The sequence below is a fragment of the Ptychodera flava genome, chromosome 13 (assembly GCF_041260155.1).
Source record: "Ptychodera flava strain L36383 chromosome 13, AS_Pfla_20210202, whole genome shotgun sequence".
Lineage (NCBI taxonomy): Eukaryota > Metazoa > Hemichordata > Enteropneusta > Ptychoderidae > Ptychodera > Ptychodera flava.
In genome coordinates, this window is record NC_091940.1 from 16,801,996 (window position 1) to 16,825,433 (window position 23,438).

Genomic DNA, 23,438 nt, shown 5'->3' on the forward strand with positions numbered 1-23,438 from the left:
ATAACTAATTACTGCTTGTAGCCTTACTCATTTGTTGAAAGTAATCCCTCACAGTCACACAATACTTCGTCTGTTAAAACACACGAACGAAATCTTAATTAGAGCAGTCTACAATCACAAACATCACAAGATAGCCATATTATAGTTTAAAAATACAGTAAATTTCATTGATTGCGTAAAATCGCCGAGCCCCTCAATTAAACACCGTGTATACATCGATCAACACATAGAAGCTGTCTTAAAGGGTAGAGGAGAGAGCACGAGGTCACATAAGGCCATCCGCTCTCACGGTGGCGGGAGTATCAAAATCAATGGCAAGAAGAGTACTTATGTTTTTGTTTTTATCACCTTCCTCGATCGCTAATTTTGCCATTTAAGTACATAAGTTATACTCAAATTGGTCAATAAACATTCAAGTGGATGAGAAGAAAGCACCTTCATGTTGCAACACGGAATTATCTCCATGGTCTCGACTTCAGTACAGTGAGCGAGCGCGAGCCCGGCCGATGGATTAACAGCCACAATACAAAAGAATTAATTACATGTCAACAATTTGAGAGTAGTTTACAGAAACAAAAATCCTCCGGATAGAAGACTTCGCACTCCGTGTACACAACATCATACGAAGCGACATGTACCGCGCGGATGAAGTGCGCTGGCTAAAGCGACTCCCCAGGGTCCAGGAGTAGTCAGCACTTTACAGTTCCGAACAGGGTGTATCATATCGATCGTCGCCATCTTACTGGCGGTACCACGCCCTGGTAAACATTGCCTGCTGTATTGTTATTATCATGTCATATTCAGTCGATGGGTCTTGGGAGCAAAACAATTTTCAAACAACAAAGAATTCCAAAAACCAAAACAAAAAAGCTATAACAAAAGAAACCCCCAGTAACTGGATCATTTTATAGAGACCTAGGATGAGAAACAAACCTTGTATTTTTGCCAACATTGTAGGACCGACTATGATGAACTAGGGACAAACTAAATTTAGTTTTGGCCAATTTGTGTTTTGCGTTTTTATCAACGATTTCCACACAGGATCAGTGTCGAACCAGTAAAAGTTTGTGTGGTGAAAATTGCAAATTGCAATCCGAAGAAGCCGCAAATGTGTTGCGCGAATCCATTGTAACGTAGTGTGCCAGCAAGTTAATTAATTAATTTGCAATTAATTTGTGTTAAATTAAATGAAATTAAACGTTACTTGATGTCATCAAACTATTTAGTAGACTATTTAAACTCACCTTATAAATGAAATTTATCAGCCCTTTTGTTTGATTTCACCCATAAAAAGCATAGACAAAAGCGAAACAAAAAAACATCGGTTCAAGCACAATAAAAGTATAAACGGTAGTCTACTGTCAATGAAAAGGATTGGACAAGCATGTCAACCAGTGGCCAATAATTACGATCTGCAGTTAGCAACTTGAATTAGCAATACATTATCCATAACAAACTTATGTAAATCAATATGTTAGTTCACTACCACTAAGGAATTCACTGTGACTCACGGTTGGTGCAATCAATGTTCCTTTCTTCCCCATGATTTTACAAAAACAGGACTCGAGTGAGGTTTATATATTTCTCCATATTCAAAGAAAATGGGAAAAGACGTACTTTGTCTTATGTATTTTTTGATTGCAACGAAAAATGGCAAAACAAGTAATTTTCCTCTTGTTATGGATCTAGAAAAAAATCGGACGTGTTTGTTTAGTTTCAAATGGCATATAATCTTGTCGTTTCGCGTCTCCGTCCTTATTCCGGACCACGGACCGTGTACGGACGATGCTATAAAAACAACAGTCCCCAATGTAGCTTATTATAGGTGGCGCCGGAGCAGGTAACCATGCGTGGAGTAATGAAAGGAAGCAAACACACGGAAGACCTGTTTGCATGTTGAGTTCTGTCTGTCTGAGTGTGAGCGTCTGTAATTTTGACTGCTGATCTTGTTTGCGGGGTTCAACAAGAGACCAGGTGAGTGTTTGCTTTGTAAACTATAAAAGGTAGCAGAGGCTGGTTTTCGCGAACGGACGATGTATTGAGAAATTGAATATCATTGTACGTTTATGGATGTTGACAAGGTATCGTTCCCTTTCATTGCGAACTCTAAACACACCCAGTTATTTATTATGCGTTATTATGTGTGTCGTAAATTAAAAGTAAGGCATTCTTTTAATATTGCACGTTGTGGTTGTATTCAGTACTAGTCATCGGGGACGGTGTGTCATTACAGCAGCGTCCTGTATGTTGTTTGTTTGATCGTCGACACTTGATCACGTCCCATACATATTCACAAGCAAACGCATCCGCTGATGAAGTTTTAATCACGGTCCTGTGCGTGTGCTCAAAACATGTCGTTAGGATCATCATTGGAGGTTACCTCTGTTATACTAGGATCATTGCAAGCTTCATGTACGCAAGCTGAGACAGACCTTAGGGTGATTCAAAGCAAGTTAACCAGCCGTACATGGTGCCATTCACACATTGTGCATGTTATGTGTTAGCTCTGCATAGCAGGGCTGTGTGTTACCGGCGTTTTACGGCCGTATAACGCCAGTAACACACAGCCCTGCTATGCAGTGCATGTTATGTGTTAGCTGTGGAAACGCAGCTATCTGTTGGCGGGGTAGCGTGCATCACGAGCGTAAAGTTGGCGTCATACTCATCCTCAGCCTCAGGGGTCACGCGAAAATGAGGATGAGGATGACGCTACAGCGTCAGCTTCACCGGCGTCAGATCCGATTATTCCCGAATGCGTCTGATGGAATGTTAAGTGTAAAAACGACTTTAAAAATGTGCTCCAAGTTTCATATCACTGTAAATATTAATCAAAACACAGTGGGGTTTGTATTTCATAATACTCTCCTCTTAATATCCGTTTCTCACGATGTAGTTATAACGCAATATTCTTAGCCCTTAATTTCCTTAAAGTCCATATTTCACCATCAGGTCAAGATGGTTAAAATTAATGAAACACAACATATTCCATATGGTGTATTTTAACATAATACTGTACATTTGAAGGCTGTTGAAAACATAAATACTGTAAACTTGATTTTTTTGGACTAAAGATGCTATAACATACCAAGCCGAGCGGGTGAAAATAGGTCATGTTCTGGCTCAATACCGCTTTTTACTGACTTGGCTGATGGGGAAGTAATAGTCCTAATACTGTCTGGCAGGAAAAGGGTTAATACGTTGACTTTTCAGGCCTCAAGTCATAGTTATACCAGTTAATTGTTTTATATGTCCTCTGAATAATTAGGGCTTTCATATCGCCTCTCATGGTGGCGATTTTTACACATTTCGGACCACGTATACTTTTTTACACCAATTTTTGGAAAATCTTAACGCAAGAGTTTAGAGGATACCAACAAACACATCCACGGATCCATGGACTGAAAAATACGAACATTTCCGAAAAACTACTTTGTATGAGATATTCTAACGATAAAATATTACCTGCGAACCAGTTTTGTGATTGAAAAGAAAGTTGAGAAAGAATGAAGTTGTTATTTTCTTAAGTTTTGGGCGAATTTTATCATTTATCCGTCATCTTCGGATACGACGCTGAAGCTGACGCTGAGTAGCGTCATTTTCAGCGTCAGCTAGAAAGGTCACCTGAGGCTGAGGAAAAGGATGAGGATGATGCCAACTTCACGTTGGTTGCGGGTCATCATATCAAAAGGTCAACTCCCATGCGTGACGGGGTTGACCTTTTGATGACCTGCATAGCGATGCACACTACCCCGCCAACAGATATCTGCGTATCCGTGGCGGGGTTGACCTTTTGATGACCCGCATAGCGATGCACGCCACCCCGCCAACAGATAGCTGCGTTTCCACAGCTAGTTATGTGTCAGCAGTCGTCTTTCAGGTGTTGGGAGGTAGGTATGTAGTGGCATGGAGCTACCAGTTCCATGGTAGTGGCAACCGTTTCATGTAAAACACCAACAATGTCTTAGAATTCTATAGCCTAGATACCTTCTCTTCCTTTGCTAGGTAACATTTCACCGGACTTGACAGGCAATTTATTTTTCAGTATTAAACAGCAGTAGCCAATGTCATTGATTATATAAACATCATTGTTATTATTATGAATAATTTAATTCTGATTACAAAGAAAGTCATCACAAAATGAGGGTATGCAGACAAAATTAGAAGAAAACGTAATATTTAATTAGTTTAGAATTCAATGCAGGAAAATGAAAAATTATTGAATCAATATGAGAAACGATACGTATAAATGACACTGAAGTATATCATAAAAAAATTTAGAGACAAGGCATGTCTGCCAATGGTAAAAATAACAAAAAATCCAGAAGAGATCGACAGTGATGAAGTATATATTTTGCTGTAAATGTATCACTGTATGGGGCCTCAAGAGGTATCCTGTCCTTATGTAGAGCAGACCTCTAGGCTCATTTGATATTCCATTTTGGATTCATAATTCTGAGATAATGCATCCCCAGAGTATTTTCAAATGCCAAACACTTGATCACGTTTGCATTCAATAACCATCATGGCATAATGGAAATTCATTTTAATCCATGGCAAAGTCAAGAGAGCAGCAATGAACGTTTTGAACTTCAACATGACTGTCAGTGAGACTGTGTAATCATCCGTCTGTTGTTGACAGCTCCAAAGAATGACAGATTTGATTTTCCGTTCCTGATAATTTCATTCAAAATTTATGATATCAGAAAAATTACCCTCTTCTGGGTTTAACAGTTAATCTTTAGTACTTGACAAATGAACCTGGCCGGAAAAGCAGTGTTTGCTCTCACAAGGTGGGTATGTTACCAACCCTCTCCCCCCACCCCTACCCCCTGCTTGAATTGGGCGGGGGTACTTATTAAGGGGGACTACAATGGATTATGCAAATTAAGTTACCCAAATTTTGTTCAAGGTATTAGCAAATTTACGTTATAGCATTGATCAGATATCAAATAAATGACAGTCTTTCAGTCATATCTCATCCTTTTACAGATAGGAAGCTTGTATGACTTTACTGTGGCTACAGATAGTGGATTACATCAACTGTATGATGTTACATCATAGACAGTAACCATGAAGTGGATTACATCAACTGTATGATGTTACATCATAGACAGTAACCATGAAGTGGATTACATCAACTGTATGATGTTACATCATAGACAGTAACCATGAAGTGGATTACATCAACTGTGTGATGTTACATCATAGACAGTAATCATGAAGTGGATTACATCAACTGTATGATGTTACATCATAGACAGTAACCATGAAGTGGATTACATCAACTGTGTGATGTTACATCATAGACAGTAACCATGAAGTGGATTACATCAACTGTATGATGTTACATCATAGACAGTAATAATGAAGTGGAATTTTATTATAAATACTCTGTGTAAATCATAATCTCAAACCTCGTTGGAGAGGGGTTACATATCCCATCATTGTAATTGTTTTAAGGGGGATTTTGATGAGATAGGGGGAATCGGCACAAACATGCATCCTGGAGAACACACTGGAAGAGTGTGAAGTACAGTCTGTCGGAAATTGTACTTCAATGTCACGTTCGTTGTCTACATTTTCATTACAGGTACAATACTTTATATGTGAATGTAGATATTAAACTACATTGTGACTGTACTATCCTTGATATCATCCAGTCGAGCCGTAGTTTATCTTGGGAGCTGTCCCCAGGTCTCCGTCATTGAGATGGCAGCACCGTATACCATGGCAGCCCACATGGTGCCGGGGTCGGCCGGAACTCCAGCCACCAAAGTGGAACTGAGGATTTCCTGCCATAAGCTTCTTGACAAGGATGTGACTTCCAAATCAGATCCGCTAGTCGTGTTGTTGATGGAACATGGGAGTCGATGGTACGAGGTGAGAGATATAGATCTGCAGAGAATTGTTTCTGTAAAAATACCCATTCACCCCGAATTATGGAACAGTTGGACCTCAACATTTGAAAGAGGGGATGAAAGGGTTAAATCAGGGGAATTTCATGTGTAAATTACAAACCTAATTCCACAGAGCTAATGTTCTTACGGTACTTTTACTTCCCTATATCCTCACAATGAATCAACCTTCCTTTTTCAAAATCAACTTCCTACAAAGCCAGCACCTTTCTGGAGTTTTGACACCGTCTTTTCTGTCATCAAAACAAGAAAAAAATGGAAACTTTCTGAAAATCTCATGATTGATCATTCACTCTGTATTCTGTTTCAAGGCCACAGCAAAAAATGTCGTTAGTTAATATTTTTTAAAGTTCATTATGTTATGTACTGTATTGCCAAATAGTAATAGTGTACATAGTTAAAGTATGTACACTTGTCTATGTATACTGTAACAGTGTCCTAGTTTAGATAACAAATTTGTATAAAACTAACCTGTGGCTGAAATTTAATGAGGTCATTATTGTATTACATTCTCGACCAAGCCCTGATGGTTTTCTGTAAAAATCCAAGTTGTTGATTTCCTTTTCTGGGCAATAACTATTAATGCTACCTTTCCTGACATCCTCTGTGAGAGGGTTGTGAATTATTTAATATATTTGTTAGCTGTGCTAAGAATGGGATGTTTTTCCCTGGATACTAGCTGCCAATGTTACCCACATGTGTGAGGAGAAGCCAATCAGGATACAGCAAATGGCTGTACTAAATTAATCATTCTCTGCCATTGGGCATTGTAGTCACTCATCACCATGGTAACTGGGCAAAGTTCACCATCGTGACCTCAATTGCTTTCACTGTACCGCAGGTCGCAAGAACAGACAGAGTGAAAAACAGTCTGAACCCAGCATTCTCAAAAGCCTTGACAGTGGACTACTTCTTTGAAGAAGTACAGAAGTTGAAGTTCGCCGTTTACGACATTGATAACACAACTGTCCAGCTAGATGATGATGACTTCTTGGGGCAGCACGAAACTACGCTTGGCCAGGTCAGAGAATTTCAGAGAAAATGCTCTTTTGTCATACTGTGATTGTGAATTTGTAGGTCTGGGGCTGTTAACTTGTTTTCCAGTTGAGCTCAACATGTGGGAATGTTAACATTCCAAAAATAAAAGTATATCTGGGAAAAATAGAGAACTGATTGATGCCCAGGTACTTTTGTGGAACTATCAATGCTTTCCTATGTGAAAGACTTGAACTTTTGCTCAAACTTTCCTCAAGGAAACTTTCAACAATTCCCTTTCAAAATTGAGATTAAAAATCAGGGGTCTCTGTGCAAATTTTTGTATATTTTGGTAGTACCGTATTGATACTTGAAATTCAAAATGGCCGCCATCCCTACATAACTCAATGGAGAAAAAATTAAATTTTCATTTGTCACAAAACTGAGCCGGTGAAAACTTCAGATAATCTAAGATCTTCAAAATGAGCCTCCACAAGTGATAGACCAAAAATTGTATTGCAAAAGTTTGAGAGCCTGAATATCTGTCCTCGAGGTGCATTCTACCCTGTAAAGTAAGAAAATTTTGAACCTTTTGCTGTTTCTGTAAGATGAACTGTGGTAAAACAGTGATGATCTGCATTCAGTCTTTTTCTCATTCTATCTCCCATACTGCAGGTTGTGTCCAGTGGAACCTACACCAAACCTTTAGTGTTGAAATCAGGGAAGCCCGCTGGCCATGGCACAATAACAGTGAGTGTTATTGGTTGTGTTGCATCGTTTCCACATATGCTATCATACATCATGGGGGCAGCTATCGTTTTGAAAACAACAAAACAAACTGTATCAGCACAGAAAATGTAACGATATCTTAGTACCCGTCATGCTTTTGCCAAGTCAGCACTGAGCGATGTATCTTACACATTTAATCAAGTTGTAGATTTCTTTTCATATATCGGAATAGAAATACAGAATTCAGAAGATGGACTCCCTCAGGAATATAAGTTTTACCCGATTAACCTCCAAAGCTTGTCTGTCTCCTTCAAGGTTGTTGCTGAGGAGGTTTCTGGTTCTACTGATGTCTTGAACTTGTCATTCCGAGCACAAAAACTTGATAAAAAGGTAAATACTGGCAGGTGTGTCACGTTTCAAACCAAATAATATCATACGGAAGAACTCATTCAATAATATTCACTGTGACCGTGTCACCCTTGCAGTCATAAAATTTTGCTTCATTTCATCTTTCATCACAAAATTAATCATTCTGCTTCTTCGCCTGAGACACCCTTGTGACCCTGGAATATACTTTTTGTGACCCCATTTGACTTGACATCTCAAACTTGATGTATTCATGATTGTGAGGTCTTCCAAAATTTGAATTTTTAATAGATACCCTATCTTAAAAGGACATAGTCGCTCTCTTGTGAACTTTTTTCATGCATTTTGTTTGATATGAATAAGTACTTTTTATCTTTTAACTTCTTGAAACATGCTGACATACTGGTAACAGAGAAACAAATTGTAGTACCCAAGATTTACAGATATTTGAAATTCAAAATGGCTGCCATCTCAGTGTTAACTCTATGAAGAAAAGTACAATTTTCGATTTTCAAGAAACTAAGAGGTTGAAAGTTTTACTTATGGCATCATTTTACAAGTGGTATAGCCACAAACTGATGACGTCAAGTTACTGTACACAATACACAGTGTCATAAATACAAGGCGTCTGTGTTTTGTGTACGGCGATTTGACGTCATCAGTTTGTGGCTATACCACTAAATGGTGTTTTTCTTACTGCAAGGGCTTCACAATGAACTCTCACAAGAGGTAGATAAGAAGAGAACTGAAAAAGTTTGAGAGTCCAAATATTGTCCGTGCGTCGCATTCTACCTGAGTAGAACATTACAGGCTATGTAACTTGGTGGAAAACTGTCGAATTGACTCAGAATATCTGTAAATCACTTAGTGTGCAACAGTAGAGTGCCACAGGTAAACCATACAAACCACTTCCTTTCTGACATACATGTCAACACTTTGTTGGATATTTTACTTTTCTGTATTTTTCCCCGAATGCTAGGATCTCTTTGGTAAATCTGATCCGTACTTGGAATTCTGGAAGGCTGATAACCGTGGTGATTTTATTCTTGTTCATCGGACAGAGGTAAGCAGCACACCTTTACCAGTTTTTAAGTTTTTTTTCTCAATTATCTGTAGCTATTTAACCCTTTTACCAGCATGATTTGGTCCAAACCCAGTGGTGAGTATGGACCTGTTACAGTTTACAGGGAATAACTGGTTCATAATCATACTTATAGAGGCTGTCCTTCTTACTAACTTCTGGAAACTATTTCCTGATATATAATTCAAAGGCAACTTGCTATTCAGTTGCTTGTCAGTTTGCTAAAAATTTTCTATTTTCTGGGTCACATGACTATAATGGATTATGAATCTGATGCAAATATATAACGTTAGACTAACAGCCCATTTTATGCTATAGAGAATTGAGCACTTCCTGGTATATTGAGGGGTTTTTTTCTAATCAACAAGATTGATTTAAATGATGTCAATCACAATTATTGCATTGAAAATGTAAATATTTTCTCTGAATGTTATGCCAAACTTTCAAAATTTCTGCGTACAAGGATGATGAGATGGCTCCCGTTTACTGCCAATGTTGATATGAAAACGGTTATGATGACACGTCACATGGTTGCAGCAATGGATTCCTTCAAAAAGTAGCCAGAGTTGACAAAGTTGCGATCACACAATCAGTGCCATGACAGCCTGTCTAGAAATCACTCGTGTGTTAAATTCTACCGGTTGTTGTTTTTGTTTCAATGAAATCACAGGTCATCAAGAACAATCAAAATCCGACATGGAAACCTTTCAAGATTTCTGTACAATCGTTGTGCAATGGTGATTACGAGAAAAAAATCAAGGTAAATTCGATACTTCTTTTTTGGTCGTTTTGGTGATTCCAAGATGACCTTTTCCCCAGAAATATGTAGTATTGAAAATTCAACTTTTTCTCTGTTTTCGAGAAAAATACCGATTTTCAGCAGTTGAGTTAAGAATTCATTGAATGTGCTTAGCTGTTCAACTAGTAAAAGATAGATCCATACTGATGAAAATACACTGTACAAGGAGGTGAGATAATTTAGGGTCAATGAAAACAAACAATTCTAGGCAGATCTGCCCAGTACTCTGATGAGCGTACAGCTGTGTGGTAAATGCAGTTCTTGTGCTGTCATCAGCTGGGAAGTAGGAGTAAGGTGACGCACATGCAAATATGACCGATAACACCAATAAAAATTGTGAAATTAATCCAAGACAAAGCTCTTGCCCTCTAGATAGTGATTTACTGGGGTCATGGAGGTAGTAAAGGACATCCATGTTTAGATATTTACCTTTCTGTATGATTCATTCAATATTTACACAGACAACAGTATGGTCAGTTGTTGTTTCCTTTTATTGCTTTGATTACGTCTTTATTCAAGAAATGTGCAAATGTATTGCATTGTGTCATATGGAAATTAGCAATGAGATGGAAAAAGTGCTTTGTCAAGCTATGTGGATGCTAAGTTGCAAATGTGTTTCACCATGAGCTACATGTAGCTCCGTGGTTTTTAGCTACTATAGACTATAGTCTATAGAAGCTATTGGGATGGGTATCCGTCCGGCGTCCGTCGTCAGTCTGTATGTATGTATGTATGTATATATGTATGTATGTATGTATGTATGTATGTATGTCCGTTTGTGAGGCGTCCGTCCACTCAAATATCTTGAGAACCGCAGTACTTACTGATTTGATATTTGTTGTGTAGATGAAAAATATGATTTTGAGAAACTATTTTTTTTAATTTTTTGATATTGTTGAAAATAGGCAAATTAATGCCAAAAAAGGTGTTTTTGGTAAAAAATCTTCTTCTTCATAACCACTGGTCAGACAGCTTTGTTATTTGGTATACAGGTCCCTAGGGATAACCCAACTTAGATTTGTTCAAATTGTGATGAAATATGCAAATGTGTATTTTTAAGGAATTTTTTTGTCATTTTTGGTCAAAATTTGACTTACATTGTATGTAATTCTTGTACTGTATAAAACCCTATCAATTCACCCAGAAAAAAATAATTAATATGATTTTAAATAATTGAATTAATTAGGAAATCATCAAAGCCAAAATAATTTTAGTGTGGAATTATCAGAAAGTTCAACTTTTTTGACAGTCCATAGTGAAATGCTTAACATCTTGGAGGATTAAAACATGTAAAGGCAACTTTCCTGAATCCCAACTTTGATATATTCTGAACCACCATTTATGTTATCTAATAGAAATTGCTCATAATAGTTTGTCATGATAGGGTGGTCAAATAAATAGAGATAGAGAAAGTTCTAATTTCCATTTATGGTTGACTTGGTAAGGATAAAATAAGATTACTTTTTGAGGAAAAAAATAGAGTGGTCAATTAAAAGAGTAGTCAAAGTGATAGGGTTTTTATGGTAAAGCTGAGCTGTAAGATTCCTCGTGCTATTTATAGCAATTATGCAATCTGTGTAAACAGTGCAATGAAAGTGTAACATGATTCCTTATAATGCTTTTGATGACCTTGAACTTCTTAAGTTACAAACATTTGTCTCTTCAGTGTGCTTTCTCTGAGTACGTACTGTCTCAACTTATTCAACAGAACTTACTTACAATGTTAATTTGAAAGTTAAAATATGCTTGGTTAATAGGATGAAAATACTGATATTAAAAGATAACCTGCTCAAGATTCTTTATAACCTGACAGATACGCTGTTTTTTTTATGACGTAAATCTTGATTTAAGCAAGTCTTGTTTCTTAATTAGAATGTAATTAACTCTCGTTTATTTGCTATTATAGACTAATATAGTCTCATGAAATATGCAAATTTGTATTTTTACGGAATTTTTTTCCCTTTTTGGTCAGGCCATCCTGAAATGAGCTATCAAAGATATCCACCTTCTTCATCAATACATGTGTCACAAAAGGTTATTCTCTACATAACACAGCAGAGCTCTGTCAACTGTTGAGTCGCTTGTTTTTTTCAAAACCGCTGGTCAGACCGCTTTAATATTTGGTTTACATGTCCCTAGGATGACCTTAGTGAGATCATTTCATACAGTCAGGAAATACTTAATTTTGTATCCATGTCTATAGTAGCTTCAGGGACTTTGGCCCTATGTTTTTAAGTTCTGTGCAAATAAAACAGAGAAGCAAATTACTGTAGATCATTGTAGTATGCAAATTTAACAGGCTGCCAGGTTCTTATGGATAAAATTTGAGAAAGTTCTCTCGATCGGGCAATTTGTCCTTGTCATTGCATTTCATTTCACCTTCAAAACTGAGGCATAACAACAGCAAAACCTCGAAAATAATGAATTAATGTTTGACACCAAAGTTTATAATAATACCAATGGAACTGTAAATGCTCTGATCCAAAATGAGATTACCATTCATAATTGTTCTTTCATTTCAGGTCATTTGTTATGATTGGGATAGTGATGGAAGCCATGATCTGATTGGTGAATTCTTCACTTCAGTTCAGGAGCTTATTGATAATGCTGACAGGCAGGTAAATACGTGTCATATATTATATTATAGGAGTACCGGTATATTGATGGTGCAAATACAGTGATCTGATTGGTTGAGACTTGAAAACAATCATGCTATATTCACAATATTGCATGGTTTGAACAGGCACGAGCTCTCAGCTAGAGAAAATTCCCTTTTATATGTTTTACGGCAGGCTTTCAATTTAATGTAATGATATAATAGCAATAAACAACCTCAGCAACGGGTATCTACCACTCAATTTTGACCAGTTCAGTCCATATACTGTATGCACTTGCTATGCACATATGTTGTGAACTGGTCAAAATCTCATAGTACATGTATACCGTCACTGGGTGTGTTTTATTGCTTACTCTTTGCATGTCAAAGGGGAGCACAATTGTTTTGTCCAAATACCATCTTTTAAGACAATGAATTGTGTGGAAAGTGACAAGATTAAACTACACCAATAAGAGATATTGTTCACTTGCTTAAAAAACACGAGTTGATCACATGAAGACTTGTTCAGTGGGGAGAGCTTCAGTTAAAGAATGTAGCAAACACTTTGAGGGTGTTTGTTAGTGTTTGTTTTCTCCAGAACATGCTGGTCATGGGCAATTCAGGAAGTCCTATGAAACTCTCACACTTTACCCCGACATCCAGCACCATAGCATGTGAGAGAAGTTATGATTTAAGTGTGTTAATACAATACTGTATTTTTAGCACCCATGCAAAATGCTCATGAAATTTGCCTGTGAAATCTTTTCAGTGTAACTATTACTCACTCACAGTTATTGTATATTGTTTCATAACAAACAGTTTGACTGGCAGTGTATACATCCTAAGAAGCAAAAGAAAAAGAAGAATTATGCTCACTCTGGGCTGGTGTTCATGACATCGTGTAAGGTGAGAACACTGCCCTCTATGTACATGTACAAGGGAGATGTAAAGCCAATTGCCACGTACATGTAGTTGTCATGACACACAGAGGAAATTCCTCCACAGAAAATGGTTATCATTTTGAAATGTAAATACACCAATAACTGTCGGCAACATATTTATCATGAATTTGCATAAATTTACACTTCTGTCTTACCTAACTTGCGACTGCTTGTCATGCTAAAAGGTGAACCCAACCAGTACTTTAATCTTGGGGTAACAAATCAATGAAAATTGAATGAATCTTTGCAAAAAAGAGATTTTGAGCAAAAGCCAAAGTGTTTTGTGCAAAATCACCTTATCCCATAGATTAAATTATAGACTGCAGGAAAAGGATCAACGAAGGAAATTCCTGCCGTTTACATTGTACATGTATTGTTAGTGACTTTTGACGGAAAGACATTGACCCATGAAAGACAACATGCCATTTCATGAGACAATGTTTCCCATTTACTGACTAATCTGTCTGAAATGTGCACTTCACACAAACCATATTACAACAATTTCCAAAGTATAGAATGCAGTGTATTACTATTTTAACTGCAATTTTTAGCTTCCTTTAAATAGGCACTGTTGGCTCCCTAATTTTTTAATTGTCAATTCCCAAAATGATTTTCTGTCATGTTTCAGGCAGTAAATACACACTTAGTGTCAAGTTTGTCAGTGTTTAGACATTAAAAGGTTGCTATAATTGTCCTTTTATATTAGGTGACCAGAGAATATTCTTTTCTGGATTATATCTTTGGAGGCTGCCAGCTGAATTTCACTGTAAGTGAAACTTTCATAATTTTTTTGTGTGTGCAAAATTACAGCATACTTCGCAAATATATTATTCTGGTGTGTATACCAATGAATACCTGTCTTAATTATCAGTGAGTTTTTCCAGAATGCATGAAATCAAGACAAAATTTGAGCTTCATGAAAAGTAAAAGAAGCAAAACCCAAACAAACATACAAACAAACAAAATTATGAAACATTGAGTGGAATAACCCAGATCACTCTTTACAATGTAGTTCTCCTCCGGATAAGTATAGTGATTGTTAGATCTTGAATTTTGTGAACTTATATTCAGAGAAGGTGATACAAGTATCCTGGCATACAATGTACATGAAATTTTCTAATTTTGCTTAACTTTTCAGGTTGGGATAGATTTCACAGGATCCAATGGAGATCCCTCAAGTCCGTCATCTCTGCATTATATCAATCCGTACGGACCAAATGAGTATGCCCAGGCTATTATGGCAGTTGGGAATGTAGTTCAGGATTATGACAGGTATCCCGGCATCTAAATCTCCGTTATCTCTCATTTTCTTCCTAATAATTGCAGATGCATGTACCCCATGGGAATGGATTTGTTGTAGAATATTTTAGAGAATCTAACTTCATTGAGGTAGTTTCTTTGTCGGAGAAAGCAACATTTGTATACAGTGTTTCAGTGTTTGGCCTTTACTGGTGATGTGCATCCAATCGGATCATACTATGTTTTGACACACTCTTGTTGGAAGAGCAATAACATGCATATTCGCACACAGTGTTCAGAAACAAGAATCTGGACTAACACAACATGTGAACGGATAACGAACATTCACTGAAATAATTCTAACGAGATATAAGTACAGTACACAGTCAGTTAATATTGTTTGAAATTCCGAACTTCACCATGTGTAAGAATATCTCTGCATTTGTTGTTTCAGTGATAAGCTCTTCCCAGCATTAGGCTTTGGAGCCAAAATACCACCAAACTACGCAGTGTCTCATGAATTCGCTGTCAACTTCAACATGAGCAATCCCTTCTGTGCAGGTTTGTAACAAACAATACTCTGCTTTTCTCAAAACTATTGTGTTAGGAAAACAAAGCTGTGTTTGCTAGACTTTCAGCTTTGTTGTTTTTACTCCACAAAAAATTGATGTTACATGTTTTTCAAGTTATTGAATTAGTGAAACAGCAAAATAAGTCATGTCTTTGACTCAAGCGTATGATATACAAATGTATATGTGTACTGCAAGGAATGTTGTTGTTCCACAGTTAATTTTTGAATTTTGTTTAACCCTTTGCACCATTTGTTACCATTTTTAACCACACCTGAGGACTGGCAAAAATTCTCACCCCTTATTGTTTGTGAAGACTCAGTGTTGTGGTCAGTCACACTGTGATGTGACTGCAGTTGTTTTGTATCATCTATGTTGGTAAATGCAGTATCCACAAAGTATGGAACATTGCTCTTTAGCTCCTAGTGGACTCTGTGTGTAGCTGTGTTCCTGTGCCTAAAATTTTCACAGCCATGTAAAAAGAATAGTGATTCCTAACAGCGCAAAGGACAGTTGACTTGCTACTTCTCTCTTCAAATTGAATTTCCTGTGCACAGATTAGATGTTTGCTTTGAGTGTTGATTCAAAGTACCGTAGAAAAGGTGAAAGTGATGGGCTATGACTCTGTCACACAAGCAGCAGGTCTACATTTTACGTGGGAAAGTGATGTATTTTCTGAACTAGGTTGTTGTATGAATTCCAACCAGGTGTACAAGGTGTGCTTCAGGCTTATGAGAACTGTATCAGACAAGTCAAGCTTTGGGGTCCTACTAATGTATCACCGATCATAAACCATGTTGCAAGATTTGCAAAGGCAGCTCAAGAGGAACCAGGTGCTTCGGTAAGTGACCTCTTTTTACCATGACCTTTACCCTTAAATAGAAGGAACCTCTTTTACCATGACGTCTAAACTTAAAGGTATGCTGTCACCTGTTCCAATTTTGTCACAGTTACCATGGAAAGAGAAAATCTAAGCAATCACAGATTTTTAAGCGGGTGGCTGCTTTTTAAAAACAGCGTCCTCACATGGGCATTTTGAATACAAAGGAACACCCCTTTGACCATTTGTATATGTGGGCATATGTAGATTACAGTTGACGTTGACTGCATACCTTTAAATAGAAATGTTACAAATTGTATTGTTAAAGAATGCACTTTATTTTGTTAAGTCTTTGGTAGTTGTAAATTTAAATTTGTGACAGCATAGCATTCTTTGCAGGCAATCATAAAATGTCAGTACTTCTTTTGAATCTGAATCTGCACATTTCACAGACATGACATCAAAACTTCCTTCCCATTGTGTAGTTTCTTATCGGCATGCAAGTGAAATATTCCTAAGAGAGGCTCCATACATGTAATAAGACAAAATAAATGCAAAATGTAACACCAAAATGTATTTTTTTCCGTGTTCACAACTGTGTCATAAAAATGTGTACAACGTCTGATAAAAAGATTGTCAAAAAGTGTTTTCATTCAGTCCCAGTTCAAGCTAGACAATAGAAGATAATTGGTTAGACTTTCTTTGGTTTCTTTTTATCCAAATGTATCTAAAAGTTATCTACAGAGGATCATTCATTAATGTAGATAGACATTGCTTGCATAAGGTGTTAAGATAACAAATTAACACAGTAAAAAAATTAATAATGCAGTACAGATTTTGCATATCTTGGAAAGTGGCCATGTGCCAAGGTGGTAAAGAAAAAACTATTCTCTTATATTTTAGAGATATGACATACATGTAGTTGTTGCTGTTTTGGTGTGACAGTCAGCTAGATTTACTATATTTACAGGCGATTGATGTGATGATAGTGATATACAGATTAGATATTTGTGTGCAGAACAGATCACGTCAAGTCTGGTATTGACATTATCAACATTGTTATCTGCCCACAGCAATACTTCATCCTATTGGTCATGACTGACGGAGTCATAACTGATATGGACCAAGCCAGAGAAGCCATAGTGTATGCCTCACACTTACCCATGTCCATAATCATCGTTGGTGTTGGCAACGCAGACTTCACCGACATGAGAGTCTTGGACGGTGATGATGGTGTTCTCAAGACGATACGAGGAGAAAGGGTGGCAAGAGATATCGTACAGTTTGTACCATACAGGGATTTCAAAAATGTAAGGAATAAAAAATTTCCAATTATTTTGGATTTTTTGAACCATTCCTAGGAGTTGTTACTTCTGCTTGTTTTCTTATAGCTTTTACTCTCCTCAAAGTGATACTTTTCAGTGAAATTTTTTGCTCTTAGTTAGAACTTAAAGATTACCAGGGTTGACTTTGTTTTCAACACATTACTCTAGTGTAATATCTGAAGATTTTGACAGAATTTCTTTTAACATCCTTAATTGGACTTTAAAAAGAATTTGGTAAAATCATCATAGTCATCATGCAGATGAAATACTGAATAACAGATGTTTACCTCAGCCAAACAACCAACAGACTCTTAGAAATGGAATGTCAAAATCTAGCCATTCTAAGAAAACAAAATTAAGTAGAGGGATGTGCAGTGCTTGGGAACATACACTTACCTGAAGCAAAATTAGAATTGTCTTCAGTAACGTTGGACTGCACAAAATCATTTCTCATCTTGCATTGATTTATTAGTCCCCACAGATGAAGTCAGGGGGACTTATAGATTGACTCATGTCCGTCCGTGCATCCGTGCGTGAGTGCGTGCGTCCGTCCATGCAGATATCTCAGACATGCCCTGGTCAATTTCTTTCAAATTTTGCACAAGGATAGTAGCCTACTCCATACAGATGCACGTCGATTTGTTTCACAATGTGACCAAAGTTGGCCGTGTTAGAGGACTTTTAGTTTACACCTCCATAGACTCCATGTATAAGGCAGTTCTCCATAGACTCCCATGTATAAGGCCAAGAAAAATAAAAATTTAGTTTCTCATCGTATTCATATTGCAAAAAGGATGCAGTGACACAGTTTTTAGTCCCCATGGATGAAGTCCAGGGGGCTTATAGATTGGGTCATGTCTGTCCGTGAGTCCATCCGTGAGTCCATCCGTTCACGCACATATCTCAGACATTTTGACAAAATGTAACGTGACCTTTGACCTCAAATATACATAACTCAGTAACCACAAGTGCTACACCCTTCATATATGGTATGATGGGACACCTTATGACGCCACATATTGTACCTCATTAATTATGTGCATATCTAACTTTGAGCGAGCCAATAGAGCTAGAGGTCTGATTTTTGGCATATAGGGATTAATTAGCAATACGATTTTTTTTCAAAATGTCACATGACCTTGATGACCTTTGACCTTGATTATACATATATATGCAAACACAGTAACCACAAGTTCTATACCCTTCAATTTTGATAGGATATTAGACCTTAAGATGTCACATCTTGTACCTCATTTATTATGCGCATATGTATTTCTTGGCTGGCAAATACAGCTAGAGGTCTGATCTTTTTGTCAGATTTAGAACCATAACTTAGACATGCCTCATGTGTTTCAAATTGGGAACAACAACATAGACCTATGTGCCCATAGATCTTAACATATACCCTCCAGTGATACTTCTTAATGACCACATTTCCCTGCCCCATGAAGACTAATACTCCTATTACAAGTGGGGACTATGCCATTGTCAATGACTTCTTTCTATTTTCTCTGACACCAGGCTGGCCAAGCTGCTCTTGCAAAGAACGTGCTTGCAGAGGTACCAGGGCAAGTCAAAGATTACTTTCAGAAAAGAGGAATCCCTCCCAACTCAAGACCTGATGATGTTCAAAGCCAAGCCTCAGCTCCACCTCCGTCATCATAATCATTGGATAAAGACTGAAAAAAATTCTCTTTCGTGATAAGATAGTTTTAAAGCCCCCAGGCCAGGTCATTGTATGCAATTGCACCATGCTAGAGTTTCAAGGCAACAAGCAAATATTGCATTTGTTGACAGTCTTACCAAAAAAGCAGTAGAAGAGCACTCATTCTTCTTCTTCTTATCTAAGCCACCTTCATCAAATCAAACATTTTGCTAGTTTTGCTAGTTACTTAGTTGCTGAGATATCTGCCACAATGACGGAAGCAGACAGGGCAACATATTGTTTCCACACACATATGACAAAATGGAGATGTGTTCAAAAAATCATAAGCAATCAGGAAAATGTTAATGATTTCAAATGATAAGGGTCTTCAAATGCTGTACACAAAGTATTGCTGCTAAATTTGTGAATACGTAAGATTATCATTTTTAGACAAAATCTGTGCATGTGCATCTGATGACCAATCTTGAGGGCTATATTACACTGTGGAATACTTTTCTTTTTAGGGGATTTTATTTCCTTATCTTACATTTTACTACATTTTTGTAGCATTGTATCTTTGCAGTGAAGGAAGCCGAGAATGCTTCAACATGTAGGAAGAAATAATTTTGACGGTACTGATTCTCGTAGTTCAATTATTATAACAAAACTATGGAAAATGAAATCCTCTCGTATGTAAAGTATTGCACAGTAACGTCTTATCAATGCTTAAAAGAATGCATTTTGTATTTAATGGTTGGTGGTTGTAATTAATAACTAATAATCAAAGAACAGCAAATTTCAAAGTAACATTTTCAGCTTTATGTATATGCTGCCTCTCAACAGGTCAAAATTTCTTCAGATTTGCAATTACTTTTTGTGTACATCCATATAGCAAATGCAATGTCCGATAGAAATATTTTTCTTCAGATGTAAATTGCACCCGCAATATATAGCTGCAATAGGTACTTAAATATTGATAATTACTAATATTAAGACGATAACAGATCAAAATCATCATTACATTTACATGATATCAATGTCATGTGTCCTTACATGTAGTTTGTAACTTAATTCTCTATACAATTCTGGAGATAGTTTCAGCTGAAATTGTAGTCTTCTTACAGGCTGTCAAAGAGAGCTTACCAAAGATTGAATTTCATTTAAAATCCTGAATTGGCAGAAAGTTCATTTTTTCCCTCCAATATGAGTATGAATGAACTCATACCAGTAAGTTCACCAAAGATTTTTTATCTTCTTTTTATCTTTCCATGACAAGATATTGAAATTACGTTTTAGTTATAAAAGGTTTGTGCACTTTTAAATATTGCTTTGCAATGGTAAATTATTCGTCTTCCTTTATCATTCTTAGATACATGTATCCTTGGCTTTTGTGATGGTATAGGGCGACGTTCATACCAGGATACAGTTTAGAATTATATTGGTTGTGCAGCTCTACAACTCAAAGGAGAGCAATGAATTAAAAGATAATCATCATAGATATTAGACTGTACCTATCTGAATTTTGCTATTTTTCTGCACAACCTTGTTAGACTGGTTTAATCTGTAGCCAAGCTTGCAGAGAGAAATGTAATGTATAGGTACTTTTATAAGTCATGGAGGACATTTGCATATTTACCTGTTGGTTGAGCCTCTTCTGGGAACTCAATAACAAAAAATAGGTCTGCACAGACAATTTAAGTTTCAGTGCCTTGTTATAAAACATCAAAGATGTGCTTAGCTTTAATCTGATACATACAAGGAGGATGAGAGTCAAAAAAGGCACTGTGCAGTTTGTGCCATGCAGGTTGGTGTTAGAAATGTAGAAATGAATGAATGGATGCCAAAATACTGACAAAGTTTGAGAAATGTTCCAACTGTCATGAAGTTATGAGTCATACAAATTGACCAATTACATGTATTTTGAAGTTTGTGTGAACCATTCTGGGCTGGCTGATGTTCCTGTATTCCCTTCGCGGAGAGATGTTTGGCTCTAGATTAGGCACGTACATATCATTATACATAGATTTTTGCACATTGGAATACCATTCGTGCAGATTTTTCCATAATTTCCTCAAATACCCTTGATCAGGCATGATTAATTTTTTGACTTTGTAATGTTACGGCCAATACATATTAAGTGCTGACATTAATGTCAGTGAGAATTCCAACAAACAGGCAGGTAGTTAGTATATTGGAATGTCAAATTTAAGTCAACCCAGACTACAAAATGTATCTAAGGAATGTATTGTGCGATGACAGCACTTTGTAATTTGAAAACATCACTTTTACGTATAACGTCAGGCTGGCCAAGAAGAACTTGCAAATAATATACTTGATTAGGTCACAGGACTAGTCAAAGAGTACTTGAGTGGGGTTTTTATCATTGCCATATTGTAACTTTAATGAACTTGCAAGATATAGATAGCTACAGTAGGTACTTTCATAATTACATAATTATAATAATTAATATTGAGACAAACAAATCAAAACAAGTAACATATGATATGTGTCACACATGCTTTCATGTAGATAGAAACTTTATTCTCATTACAATTCTTCAAAGTATTTTCAGATCAAATTACACTCTTCATATAAGCTGTCAAAGGGAGCATACCAAAAATTGAATTTAATTTCAAAATATATAAAATAGCAGAAGCATCATTCCTCCCATCCATGAGTATGGAGGAACGCTTATCAGTAAGTTCAACAAGAATTTTTCACCATCATTTATGTCTATGCTCTTGTCATAGCAAGACCTTGAAGCCTATTTTATGTATAAAGGTTTGTGTGGTTTTAAAACTGTGTTTTACAATATTACTTTATTCTTCAAATTATTCTTCACATACAGAAGTATTTTTCAAGAGTCTTATGACATCAGTTATAATCTATTGTTTATAATGATATTGGTGACATGACATACCAGGTTACAGTCAATAATCATAGTTTTTTATGCTGCCAACAACTCAAAGGAGTACATGTAATAAACATAGGCATTAAATTGTTGTATATTACTCTTATCATTGCAGGTAACATATTTTTCATTAAGTTATACACTTTTATTGCTTGAAATTTAGCATGCTTTTCATTTGTTTTGTATTTCAGTAGATAATGTCTTTTCCATTTTACCCAGTAGCTTTTCATTACCAGAATCCTGCAAAAATGGTGCCTTCTTTCAAGGAAAATTTTCAGTTACTTTTCAGTGGTTTGCATTGAACCATTGGCAATACCAGAGCTAAACATACTGTTTAAATTGAGGAGTTGCTGACACTGTACGGAGTAATTATCTTCTAGGTAGTAATATAAGTCAATAACAAAGAAATCAACTCTACAAAATTTTAAATATTGTCTGGAAGGAGCTAATGAGTAGTCAAAAGAACACCACACATCCTGCTCAGAATGCATCATTTGCAAGCGATGTTTGAGTGGATCTGATGATATTGTTTTGGCTATGTTTTACCTCCTTCCAGACAAGGTTCTAACTTTTGTAGGATGATTTCCTGCGATTGACTGATATCACTGCCAGATGATAGTCACTTCTGACTGTGTTGGTTACTCCTCAATTTAGACAGGATGTTAGGTTCCTGTATTGCCAACGGTTCAACGTATCAAAAGATTTCCATCTAGAAATTCAAGCACCGAGCTGATAGTGTATGTCGGCAAACTTCAAAACCTTTACATACATGTAACATTTTTTAGTAGCTATGAAATCCAAAACATCAAGGTAAATATATGACTTAAAAAATCTAAGATCATCTGTATACTTTGTACCTATATTTTACTTTGGTGTATGAATTTCTGTCTCCAACAATAAAATAATAGTCATCAGCTATTGAGTTAATGAGTTTCTATTCACACATGCATTCATGTAGACTATCAATTACGATTGTATCTGATTTCATAAATTGTACGTCCATTTCACTACAGTAAAAGTAGTATTGCACAAACTTTCAGCAACTCTCGTAGTCCGTGTTGAATTCTTCCTTGCAGAAGTCTCATGAAACATTGTTCCATTCCTAGATCTCTTCCAGTTACTTTGTGTTGTTTGTCAGGCTTTTGCAATACCTGTTGGAGTTCTTTCTCAGCTGAATGTTTGACAGCTAACTTTCTTAGTCCTGTCAATGGGTACGAAGTTAAGAGTTTACATGGTATAGATTATGAGAATTGTGGCCACTGCTGGTAAAAATTGCTCTTAAATGACACTTTCAAAGTGGTTAAGATTAGGACTAAATTAATTTTGAGGTGCTGATAGTATGTTACAGAGAAAGTGAAATACTCTGGATTAGGAAAAGGCACTTTGCATGTACAGCCAGGATATTCATTTTAGAATATTGTAATCATGAAGTTCGAGTGTAATGCTATCGTATATTTTTAGCTACTATAGACTATAGTCTATAGAAGCTATTGGGATGGGTATCTGTCCGGCGTCCGTCGTCAGTCT

The 23,438-nt window shown here is 36.6% G+C and overlaps 1 protein-coding gene across 1 annotated transcript; it reads left to right on the plus strand.

Moving 5' to 3' along the window:
• The first annotated feature begins 1,866 nt into the window (after nt 1-1,866).
• Nucleotides 1,867-22,825, plus strand: LOC139147603 (copine-3-like). The gene is made up of 15 exons (XM_070718752.1): nt 1,867-1,974; nt 5,591-5,880; nt 6,757-6,936; nt 7,566-7,640; nt 7,935-8,009; nt 8,965-9,048; nt 9,737-9,826; nt 12,388-12,483; nt 13,281-13,367; nt 14,109-14,168; nt 14,541-14,674; nt 15,096-15,202; nt 15,918-16,051; nt 17,104-17,340; nt 18,877-22,825. Exons 2-15 carry the CDS (start codon nt 5,710-5,712, stop codon nt 19,018-19,020), a joined length of 1,674 nt encoding a protein of 557 aa, XP_070574853.1. The 5' UTR covers nt 1,867-1,974; nt 5,591-5,709; the 3' UTR covers nt 19,021-22,825.
• The last annotated feature ends 613 nt before the right edge of the window (nt 22,826-23,438 follow it).

Excerpts from the sequence above, each read along its gene's own strand:
- LOC139147603 (XM_070718752.1), top strand. The coding sequence starts at position 5,710 with ATGGCAGCACCGTATACCATGGCAGCCCACATGGTGCCGGGGTCGGCC. Across the intron at positions 9,049-9,736 it reads TTCTTGTTCATCGGACAGAG|GTCATCAAGAACAATCAAAA; the intron begins GTAAGCAGCACA and ends ATGAAATCACAG. Across the intron at positions 14,675-15,095 it reads GTAGTTCAGGATTATGACAG|TGATAAGCTCTTCCCAGCAT; the intron begins GTATCCCGGCAT and ends TTGTTGTTTCAG.